This window comes from Trachemys scripta, chromosome 2, assembly GCF_013100865.1.
Source record: "Trachemys scripta elegans isolate TJP31775 chromosome 2, CAS_Tse_1.0, whole genome shotgun sequence".
In the NCBI taxonomy this organism is placed as follows: Eukaryota; Metazoa; Chordata; order Testudines; family Emydidae; genus Trachemys; species Trachemys scripta.
The window spans coordinates 29022966-29035008 of record NC_048299.1 but is presented as its reverse complement, the minus strand read 5'-3'; the positions used below and the strand labels follow the sequence as shown (position 1 = coordinate 29035008).

The following is a 12043-nucleotide window of genomic DNA, read 5'->3' as shown; positions in this document are numbered from 1 at the left end:
GTACAACTATAATTTGATTATAGTATGGTTTGGGGCATAGATTGTCCAAAGTTGTAAACAGGTTGGCATTTGGTGAAGTCATTCTAGCATTTAACCAACACCTGGACACTTGGACTTCAAAAATACTAACGGCTTTACTAGACAGGCAAAAATACACCCTTGTAGAATATAATAAAACCTCTGTCTGGTGTACTGACGGGATGTTGGTTTTTAAGGAGTGTTTCATAAAACCCAATTGATTTTACAATTAAAATTTTACTTAAAACATTTCCCTGTAGTATTTGCAACACAAACACTGCTGCACTGTGCAAGTTCACAGAAACAGAAAGCAATTTCACTGTCTAATCTAATAATCAAACACTGAATAACCAACATAAATTGTGAAAGATTGAGAAGTACAACCCACAAGTGTCCTTCACGCAAATGGGAAAAAACATTCAAACTTTTTCTTTTTTCACTCTTTTCCTGATATCAGCACAACCACTAGTTTCCTTGTTAAACAAGGAGTGTTGCATTGGGTTTTATGAAACAATAAAATAAAAATTAAAAACACACTGATTAGGTTTTACTGTGGTACATGTGTAATGTAATAAGTCTTAAATGGAAAGCTGAACTTTCACTAGAGTTTCACCCTTTATCACTCAGCTTTTATTTCCCTTTTAAAGGGTCTGAACCTGTGGTCTTCACAAAACACAAAAGGTAATTTTGGGCCAAAAAATTAATAATCAAAATTTTAATTAGCCAAAAAAGGGAAAATTAGAAGTGAAGTGCTGATGGCATAGAAATTCAGTGCCATACCATCACTGGGAGACTCCTGGCTCCAGACTAATGACCTAAACGTTTTGTCTTTCTAAAAAGGTGATTTGAATGTTTGTGGGGAGTGCTGATTGATTGCTCTGGAGAAAAAAATCCTCACATTAACCACAGACCAGGAACCCATGGACAGTTCAATGCAAGCTTCTCCACAGTGAATCTACTAATATGCCTTAGCTCTATTCAGGAGGAACCACCTTTAGGATGACAATGGTTCAATTTCCATTCCCATTTAATCTGTGTCCTCTCTGCTGAGACTGTCAGCAATGATGTTTGTTAGTGCCAATGGTTCTGTACCATGGATACTGTTCACCATGAACAGAGCAGGAGCTTTTCAAAGGCAAATAGCAGTTGGGTAACTAATTATTATTTGTGGCTTTACAATCTTAGTTTATGGGAAAGTATTCCAACACTGTGGGGACAACAGCTATATGCCAAACAGAATGACCACTTAAAATAAAAACACTACCTCATTTCATATGCGCCTCTAAGCAGCCATCCAATGATAAGGAAAACCATTTTAAAATAGTTTTGCAGCTGTAGCCAGAGGCCTTGCTCAGGATCAGGCTCATTGAGATAGCTGCTGTACAGGCACACACAAATACAGGATACCTGACAACCACCTAGGCCAATTCAAACTATCAACTTAGTCTGGTAATGTATGAAATGAAAATTCTCTCTCTGAATCATTCATTTCCTAACACACGCTGAACTTTTTTGACTATTATTTTTTTAAATCATTTAAATGAAGGGAGGAGGGATTTTACTGTTTTCTTTATTTTCCCAACAAAAGGATAGAAGAAAAGTTTTTCAGTAAGAATATCTCTTTAAATTAGACAGACCCAATCCTCCAGAAAGATTTTATGTTCCAATTAGAGATAGTGCCTTGTAATTGTATTCTTTAATTCTTTTATATACACAGTTGCACAATACTGGTAAATTATGGTATAGTAGATAGTTTTAATAATATAAACATATTTAAGAGATCTCAGATAATGTAGACTTTTAGTATAGGTTGACAGCTGAACATTTCAAAGCAGTTTGTTGTATTTTAGTAAATCACACAACTCAGATTTTCCCAGAATATTATTAATTTTGTCTTATTTGTATTACCATAGTGCCTAAGAGCCCCTATCATGGACTAGGGCACCATTGTGCTAAGTCTTACAAACAAAACAAAAAGCTGGTTCCTGCCTGCACTGAGCTTACATTAGTTGGCAGTGGATAGTGCAAAACTTTTGGTACCAAGCAGTTAAGAATCAGGCTCTCATTCAGCAACTAAAAGTCTAAATTTCTTCAAGAATCAGTTCAGATTCTGAAAGAATGTACAAAAATCCAAACCACATAGTCACTCATGTATTCAGGAACAACAGATGGTAAATATTTATGAGCAATCTGGACCTAACATTTCATGCATTCAGCAGCACATTTTGATTGACAATGGAAAGGAGTTTACATTAGTTTAATTTCTCTTATTATTTTGCTAATTAAACATGCACAGATGCATTTATATTGTCCTGTTGCAAACCCCACCAAAAAGATCAATCAAAAGTGATTGCCACAAGTGAGATGTTGGCAACCATACCAAATCTCAAGTAGCCTGACAACATTTAAAGTTAACAGCCGCTTTCCCTTTCCTCTAAAGGCACTAAAAGGTTATTGCACAACTATGGCATCACTTTTTGGGGGGGCGGGGGGCAACATTTCTGTCCATCATCATCAAAACATAATGAAAGTATGCCCACCAAAGCTTATGCCCAAATAAATTTGTTAGTCTCTAAAGTGCCACAAGGACTCCTCGTTGTTTATACTGAAAGTAGATTTTGAAGTTTTGCATTTGAGCTTTAACCTTTTTTTTTTTAAAACCGAATTTTGCAGAACTGAAGATAGCTCAAATGAGCCAATTACCATCCCTTACAAACTTGCTAGCTCAACAGTAACATTTTAACCTACAAATATTTGATTCTTTTCTGAGAATACAGCATTTCTATATTGTATCCACGGTATACCAAAGAAGGCTGTCTTATTGTATGTAAACTGGTATGGTGTTTTGCATCCGTTTTCTACATGCTGTGCAGTAAGACATCCTTGACATTTTCCTCTTATTTCAGCTGTATTATATGTCCCATGACACATAACGTGACATGTATGCAGTCATGAGATCATTAGGTATTTCATTTATAGCTAAAATTGACAGATTTCAAACAGACCATTCAATCAAATGCATATAAATATCTTCCAAACATCCTAAATTAGTTGCATTGTTAGAAAGAATTAGAGACAGGCCCTAAAAGCTATTAATATACTATATCATGCTCTCCATTAGTCAAGATACTAGTGGTTCCAGTGACTGGTACAATGTGGATTAGAACTCCAATACCAATGAAGTGGATTATTTTTGTATTTAGTTCCATTAGGGTGATTACAGGATTATTGGAATATACCTGTTAAGGTTGTATAAGGTAAAAATTAACGCATTTCCAAAACACACACACACCCCACAAAAAAACCCCACAGATGATACAGAGAAAACATGAAGCGTTACATAAAATGGCATGAAAATTACTTCAACTCAGTTAATAATTCTTGGTAAAATGATGTGTCTTTCAAATTTATTTTAAGATACTGATAGTGAATAAAGTAGTATGGTGGCAAGAGGCATGTAACAGGAACACATACAGTGATAGCTGAAACAGGATCACAGTTTACATAGGTGACAGCAGGCCGACCACTGAGAGCATTTTTCCAAGAAGAAAACAGCGAGAGCAGGAGCTCAGGAATTAAGCCCCACTGGCAAAATGACTTGGTGAGAAAAAGGAAGAAAAATGATGAAGTCATAAAGCAATGCACAAGAGAAAAAGCAAACATCAACCACTAAACAAATCTTTTCAACCAGATGACGGTGACACTAATCTTGGGTCTTAAATAGGATTCAAGTGAATCTTAAACATGACTATACAACATGCGTTTAAATATTCTTATGGGTTATTTCTGAAGGGTAAGAGTTTACAAATGACTGATGAGTAGTTTTTAAAATATTGTATTCATTTTTTTCATTGTACAGAGAGAGCAGAAAAGTGCGAAAGATGTATAACAGAGATGTACAGTCTTTGAAAACAGATACTCTCCCTTGATAATTTAAAGGATAGTTTACACTGATCACACTGTAAATATTTTTCTCATTTCCAACGCTGCATTCCTTAAGGTACTAAATAGAAAATCTTTTACCATATCGTGGACAAGATATATACTTGTATTTAAATTAGAGCTGTGGTTCCCAAACTTTAACAAACTGTGTCACAGAGGGTACGTCTTCACTTACCGGAGGGTCCGGCAGCAGGCAATCGATGTTCTGGGATCGATTTATCGCGTCTGGTTAAGACGCGATAAATCGATCCCAGATCGATCCCAGAAGTGCTCGCAGTTGGCGCCGGTACTCCAGCTCGCCGAGAGGAGTACGCGGCATCGACGGGGGAGCCTTCCTGCCGTGTCTGGACCCGCGGTAAGTTCGGACTAAGGTACTTCGAATTCAGCTACGTTATTAACGTAGCTGAATTTGCGTACCTTAGTCCGAAGTAGGGACTTAGTGGGGACCAGGCCAGAGTTTAAGACCAGACAGGACACTATATCATTGGGTCTGACCTCCTGTATCTTACAGGCCATCACACTAATCCCAACAATCAAAATTAGACCAAAGTATTACAGCCCACAGGAGATTAGATATGTCCCACAAGCAGAGAATAGATGCACCAGTGTGTGAAGCCCATGAGATGGTAGGGAAATAATTAAGTGAGATATACCTAGATAATCCTGGTAAGTGACCCAAATGCTGCAGAGGAAGGCCAAAAAACCCCAAGGTCACTGCCAATCTGACCCAAGGGAAAACTCCTTCCTGATGCCACATGATAGTTAGATCCTGAGCATGCGAGCAAGAACCATCCAGCCAGGCACCCAAGAGAGAGAGAGAGAGACTGACTGCTTGGTGCCAACTCAGAGACCTGGCCCTCTCCATCCAACCTCCAGCCGGAGATTCTCTGAATTGATTTGGAAGATTACAGTGTGCGTTATACCTTTAGCTACAGAAACCTATAAAAATGATTAGAGGGTACCAATAACAGCAATGTGCTTTAAAGGGGAGGATCATCTTTATACATGACAGAGACTGAATATCAGAGTTCTCATGATCATCTGTAGTGAATATGCTATTCTATAAAGTGGGTTGGTGAAATTAAGCTAATTAGATTCCAGTCAGCAATAAAAGGGAGAAAAACTAAAATTTGTATTCTTGTAAAATCTAATCACTTCACTAATCCAAGCATTTCCCACTCCCATGCTCACCTTTCCAGATTCTCCAATATTTCTTCAATATGCCATGTTATTAAATTTATGTAAAAATCACATGCACTGCACAGAAAAGCATTTAAGTATTTATATGTACTTGATTTTTTCCTTTAAAACATAAATGCTTGTAGATATGTCTTCTACCCAGTATTAGAATGATTATAGATGCACAAGTCATTTAACATTTGTTTCCTTTATCCTTTTAAGTGTTTCAAGCTCACTTTCTGTGCTTCGTCAACCATGCTTCCACCCCCTCCTGTTCTTTCAATTCATTCATATTGTGTGAACATCTCATTAGGTCACTAGGTCCACTCTCTATCATATCCCAATATGATTAACATTGCCTCATTCCTTTTACTCTTCATTTTGTTCTTCCTCACCCTATTTTTTCCGATTTCCTTCCTATCATTCCTGGTCCATCCTAGTAGCTTCTCTGTCCTTACCTATTCTCATTGTGCTTCCTGCAACCATCCACTCTACTGCTACAGAGCAATAGAATGGCAAAAATGACAAGATTTCTGATCTCTGAAATGAAAACAGTCCTTCAGAAAAATTGTCATTACCAATTTGCTGCTCATACAGTGTGAAGCAGCAGAGAGTGAATCAAGCAGAAAAAAGTTCCAGAGAGTATGCTAGAATAATAGCACATGCCAGTCAAATACAGCTGCTAGAATTACAATCTGTTTATCTAACCATTCATTAGTTTTCAAATAGGACTACATATATATTTAATATAAGAACTTCAGTAATCTCGTACAAAATCTAATATGGAAAGAAAATGGATAGCAAGACATTTCTGTGATGTAACTGGATATATACATAATCATTGAAACAATAACTGTTATTCAACTTGGTGTGGATATAAATTTGAAGACCCTTAAGGATACCCTTAAGCAATGCCTTTTGTCTACTGGACATACTGCATGTGAAAAAAATATTTCTTTCAACATTCAGCATAAAACAAAATTCAATAAAGCATGGATTGTACCATGACAAAAGCTCAGTAAGTGTTCTGCCTTCTCCCCCAGCCCTTAAATTGCTTCACACACATCGGGAGCATAATCTATGAAGTACATACTCACTGATTCAGTTCTTCCAGTGTAATAATTTGAGCTTTAGCATTTCCTTTATTATTTAATTTTATGTATTTATTTCAAACTTACCTCAAAGTATGAAAAATCTGTTCAAGCTACTAACTAATCCATGAACCAAAAAACACACAAAAAACAGACCCAATTCAGAAACACATTGGTGAGAAACAAATCAAGGACATATTTGGTCTGGAGCATCTTCTGCAACATGCTGTCTTTTTATTCAATTCTGACAAACTTGAAGACAATTGAAAACCCTTTACGAGTTTCTAAATTAGTGCTGATAAGAATGTATCACAAGATTTTTTTGGAACACAGAAAAGAGTATATTTGGTTTTCTTCTTATCATTCATCATAATTGACTGATACAGTAAGCTATTTTCCCCCTCCCTCCTTTTCCTTGTTTTGTCATTTTTTGAATGATTAAGTACCTTTTTATATAGATTCTACAGATAATTGCTAGAATTTATTGTGCTTAATCTGATCCACATTTAAATAAAGCAAAAAGATGGGTTGAAGTGCTTACCCAACTAGTTCCAGTTCCTTGGGTTTTAGTAAACAATAACGATGAACCTTGTAATACTGCCCAGGAAGACATCCAGTTCTTTCTGCAATTAAAATACTGACATTTATATTTGTTTGCAGATAAAATTAAACTACCTCACATTGTCCATCACTGCTAGAATGCTGACTGGTGTGTTAGCACAATTAACTACATATATATTCATTAGTGACATTAGTAAGTCTTTTAATTGCTACTATTATATTTGTGATGGGGAACTTGTGTTTATAGCCCCAAGCTGGCCATCAAAGTCTAAACCAAACAGAGCTATTTAGTAATGAAAGCCACCAGTTTCACTAGAAGAATCACAGTGTATAATTATGACCTCAAAGATGCTAATTTAGCATGCCCAAACTGCAGGGTATTAAATAGGTTATGTCAAAACATTGCATAATCATGAGACTGACTGATCATGGTACCTCATACCTACACAGGATGTAAATGTACCACATTTGATAGAATACACTAATTTGTATTTGGATTGAAAGAATATTTGTTGTGTATTTACAATGCAGAAAAATGTAAGTCCGTTACCATTTCTGAACACCTATTCCCTTGAGGTAAAACACAAAAAATCTTAAGTAGCCATGTCTTCTAGTCTTATTGCCTAAGTATGAAATAATAATAAATTGCTTAGCAAAATAGACAGGATGGCCATACTGCTTCTTTTTAAGCAGAAGTCCATAAACCTAAATGGCTATACTAAACCTATCTGCATGATTTTCAAGGGCTTCTTTGGAACAAAAAATGTAATATTGCATCTGAGTCTAAGCAAGACACTAACATTCACAACATTCCACATTTTAAATTAGACTAAAGGAAAAGTAGACCTGCGTTAAGTAGAAAATATTTTTACATTAATGCAACATTTAAAAACAAACAAAAAAAAAAGGTAGAATTCCAAAAGTAGTCTCATAACATCAAACTGTCTATACTACAACCTGTATTTTTATTCCTATTTATAATTTAAGTGGCCATCTGTGGAACTAAGCAAAAAGAGTCATAGCAATTAAAGATGAAGACCATCACCGAGGCCAGAGGTAAGATTGAGCCAGTACTCTGCGGTATATCATACTGATAATTCTTTGGTGGCCAACTGGTTTCTGAAACATTTCAGCTTTAATTTTTTTTTAAAAAGTTTAGTTTATAACCCTTATATCTGAAAAGAGAATACTCTGAATGTGAACACTGCAGTCTTACTGATGCCACACATGGATAAATTATCACTCTAAATAATGTGAACTGCCTCACTCCTCTCAACTCCAACACTTAACTATTTCACAGCTGATCAGTTTCATCCAACAGTAATAAATACCACAACCTCAAAATAGCACTCTAACATAAAACCTTAGCCAACTGACCTCATATGCCTTCGCATCAATTATATCAACAAATCAGCACATGCTGAATCACTTAAGGTTTTGTTTTAGAGTGCAAGTTTGATGAAGTTGGGTATCTACTGCTTTTGAGTATCTGTTGCAGGTGGAAATGAAAGCCTTAAGGAGTATTGGAGTGAGTTACTGACTGTTGTAGGCAATAAGGAAGTGGAAAGGAATGCACAAGATATTTCCATGCCTTTAAGGTTTTGGGTGGACACTGTTGCAATCTTCACAGTCACAAAATGTAGTTTTTCTTTATTTCCTAGATATTTTTAATGCATTTTTGATGTACCTCAGCAAATGGCACCAGAGGCAGGGAGAACAAGAGCTATACCTGCCTGGAAATCAGAGGGAGAAACTGACCTTCCCAAAGCTCCTCCTGTGTTGACCCTCCTGAAAATTGTGAGAAACTGTGATGTGCCTCAGTAAATTCTTTGTGTCTAACATTTTATCACCATTTTAAAAGTTACTGAGACTAAGTACACCAAAAGCAGCCCTCTGTTTAGCAGTGACAGCATAACCTGTCAGCTGGAGGGAACTTTACTAAAGGAGTCAATTCCCAACACACTCCATGGCCTCTCATGGACTTTTAGAACTTGGATACAGCCAGATGCAGTTGCAGCACTAGGGTGCATGTGCTTGTATTACACCACCAGATCTGTTTATTGCTCTCCCCATTCCCTGATGGAATGAAGCATACTTCTCAAATTTCAAATATGCCAGTGGAGGACAGTTGCAAGAGTGATGGCCACCATGCTGGCCAACACAAAGGATTAAACCAATGACCTCCACAGCTAAAAGCCTTTACAACTTATCCTAAAGAGTCAGGCTCTCAAGCTGTCACAAACTCACATCCTCTGTTGATTTGGCACAAAACGTGACAACACACTGACCAGTGAGTTACACAAGCAAAATGTGTGATAAATAACTGAAACATGTATTTTATGATTCACATCATAATTTACAGATCATAGTTTAAGTACTTTTAAAGTGGTCTAATCACTGTGCAAGTCACAGATAATCACACTAACCTCTCACAGATCAGCAGCAGGATATGAACCTCTTGACCTTCAGATCCCTTACTACTAGAGCTACAGGAGTAACTGCTAAAGCCACCATAGACCTGCTATTGGAGGAGGACTTAACACTTTCCCAATGGGTTACACAACTGTTTACTAGTCAGCAGTAAACGGTTAATGATCCGGAATCATGGATTCTATCCCTACCTCTGGGAAAGGAGTCTGGTGTTATAGTGGTTAGAGATAAAAAAGCCAAAATAGGGTTAGTCACTTTGAAAGTCAGCATAGCGCAGTGGATAAGATTGGTTTTTTTTTCCAGAGATCTAAGTTTTGTATTGGCAATGATATTGTATAAACCAGGGGTCGGCAACCTTTCAGAAGTGGTGTGCCGAGTCTTCATTTATTCACTCTAATTTAAGGTTTTGCGTGCTGGTAATACATTTTAACATTTTTAGAAGGTCTCTTTCTATAAGTCTATACTATATAACTAAACTATTGTTGTATGTAAAGTAAATAAGGTTAAAATGTTTAAGAAGCTTCATTTAAAATAAATTAAAATGCAGAGCCCTCTGGAATGGTGGCCAGGACCCGGGCAGTGTGAGTGCCACTGAAAATCAGCTCGCGTGCCGTCTTCAGCACGCGTGCCATAGGTTGCCTACCCCTGGTATAAGCTCTCTAATTTAATTGAACAAATTAGGGTGGGTGAATGTTTGGCAGCTCTTCATTAACTGTTCTAGGTTGGGGTTGAGGGTTGTGGTCAATAAAAGTAGTGAAATTTAAACAGCATTTAGAAAAGGTGAGATTTGAAGTCCTAGTCTTCTCTTTCCCACCTCAGGAAGCTTTCCTCTAGGCTTCAGAGGGTATTTGGTGAAGGAGTCACTGTGATAGTGTTTGCACAATGATGATTTGTTGTTAAATTAGCCTTGGTGCACATTTTCCATTATGGCTAAAAAATTATAAAATGCTCTCTAGATTAACACTACTAACGTGAAACCGATACTTGAGGAATCAGTACGAGGCACCACAATATAGACAAAGGAGAAGATCCCAGAGTGCTCTAGATTTCTTGCAAAAAAGAGATACAAAGGAAAATGAGACAATCCTGTTGGGAAAAAATTGCCAAAAGTGGTAATAATATAACTTCTTATTCTTTTTGTATGAATTCATTTTTCAAACCATGAAAAATTCAAATAGTGTTCCAAGTTCATGTTTTGTTTTTTTGCCATTTCAATGAGATTTTTACAAAATAATTGGTTAAAGCTCCTATTAAAACTGAACTCTAGTGCAACCTCAATTATAGTGCAGTTATAGCATAGCATCAAAATACACCTCACACCAGTCTCTTTGAAAGTGTTGGTTTTTTTTAAGCGCAAACGAAAGATGAAAGTGGTAGTCAAACTTGTATCCACAAAGAAATAAGAATACAGACCAGAACATCTCCTCTCCTATGGGGTATAGTGCTAGACAAGATAGCTAGAGGCAACAACTGAAGCTTCTTTCTCCTCCAGGGAATACAACTACTCTTTGAATGCAGGAGAAGAATTAGTACAGTGTTGATTAAAATTTAAAATTTGCTTTGTTATGAAAGTCACACTTCAGTTCTATAAAGGAAGACTTATTTGAAGGGAAAACAAAAAGAAGAAAGTTCTAGTTAAATTGCTAATGCCATACACGATTAATCATCATCATATTCCTTACCAGTCAGTTTAATTGGTATTTGGAAATGAACAATTTGGATAATTACCACAAAAACTGAGTAGGTGAACCTGTGGATTGATTAATAATTGCTATAGCCTCACAATATCACACCCAAATGGAGTATGAATGAGCACTTTCAACTAAAGCAGGATCTTATCCAGAGACCTGACATGCCATAGTCTGTCTTGTCAGAAGTCTAGGATCTTTAGTCCACTGACAGAATAACATGTTTAGCTTTGGGGTAGGGAAAATGTTGTTCCAAAGAGAAACTGGGGCAAAAATCACTCAGAAGTGTTACAAATTCTATCCAGAATAAAGAGTTTACAAAAACTGATTAAAAGTTCTACTATGAAAATCCTAATATCTGCTGTTGCATATTTACTTTGATAAATAGCAATACACAGAGCTAGAATATGATGATCAAGGAGATATAATTAAGAGTAGACTTACCGGACTTTTTTCCCATTTTCTGTAATTTTTGTTACGTTTAATAATCCATACTTCTCTTGACCCTGTAGGGCAACAGACATTAGACAAAGAATAAGACATTACATTTATGAACACGGGCCTCTATATTCCTGTTCATCAGTAACACCACTGAATAAGCATTTGGCAATAAATATTTTCACTGATATGACACTTGCAGAAATTGTATTATGTTTAAATATATGCATAGTGATGAAAACAAGATGACAATGGAAGGTTCATCATTACCATTCAATAAGTGGGAAGCTGACCCTATTCAGGGCCCCATGTACTCTGTTGCAAACTAATTTCTTTGACAGTCTGGGGCAGCAGACTGGAAATTCTGTGGCAGCTTCATTTTAAATTAAGGTTTGTAAATGAAGGTCGTTCTACACATTGATGACATACTGTATGCCCTCGCTTAAAATGATTGGGTTAATTGAAGACAAACCAGCCTTAACTCTGAATTCCGTCAGTTAAGAAGAAGCTTTTAGAAGTAATTTTAGCATTGCATTTTTTAAAAATATACTTTGAAGACTCAGTAAAAAAAATTTCCCATTTGTGTGTTTAATTTAGCTTAAACATAGGAAGTGAAACACTGCTTTGATGTCTCGTATATTATTTCCCCACCCCATGTACATTCTTAAGGATTAAAACAAAAACTGCTGTGCTATG

General features: G+C 36.5%; 1 protein-coding gene across 15 annotated transcripts in view; it reads right to left on the bottom strand.

Moving 5' to 3' along the window:
- ARHGAP12 (Rho GTPase activating protein 12) overlaps positions 1–12043 on the bottom strand; it is a 147501-nt gene that overhangs the window by 18511 nt on the left and 116947 nt on the right. For 8 of the 15 annotated variants that reach the window (XM_034760118.1, XM_034760121.1, XM_034760126.1 and 5 more), the window contains 4 exons: positions 11354–11415; positions 10193–10270; positions 6772–6853; positions 3493–3615 (listed from right to left, as the gene is read on the bottom strand). In XM_034760118.1, the coding sequence (XP_034616009.1) occupies positions 3493–3615; positions 6772–6853; positions 10193–10270; positions 11354–11415 (345 nt within the window). The remainder of the gene's footprint in view (positions 1–3492; positions 3616–6771; positions 6854–10192; positions 10271–11353; positions 11416–12043) is intronic. The other 7 variants (XM_034760128.1, XM_034760129.1, XM_034760131.1 and 4 more) reach the window with 3 other exon arrangements.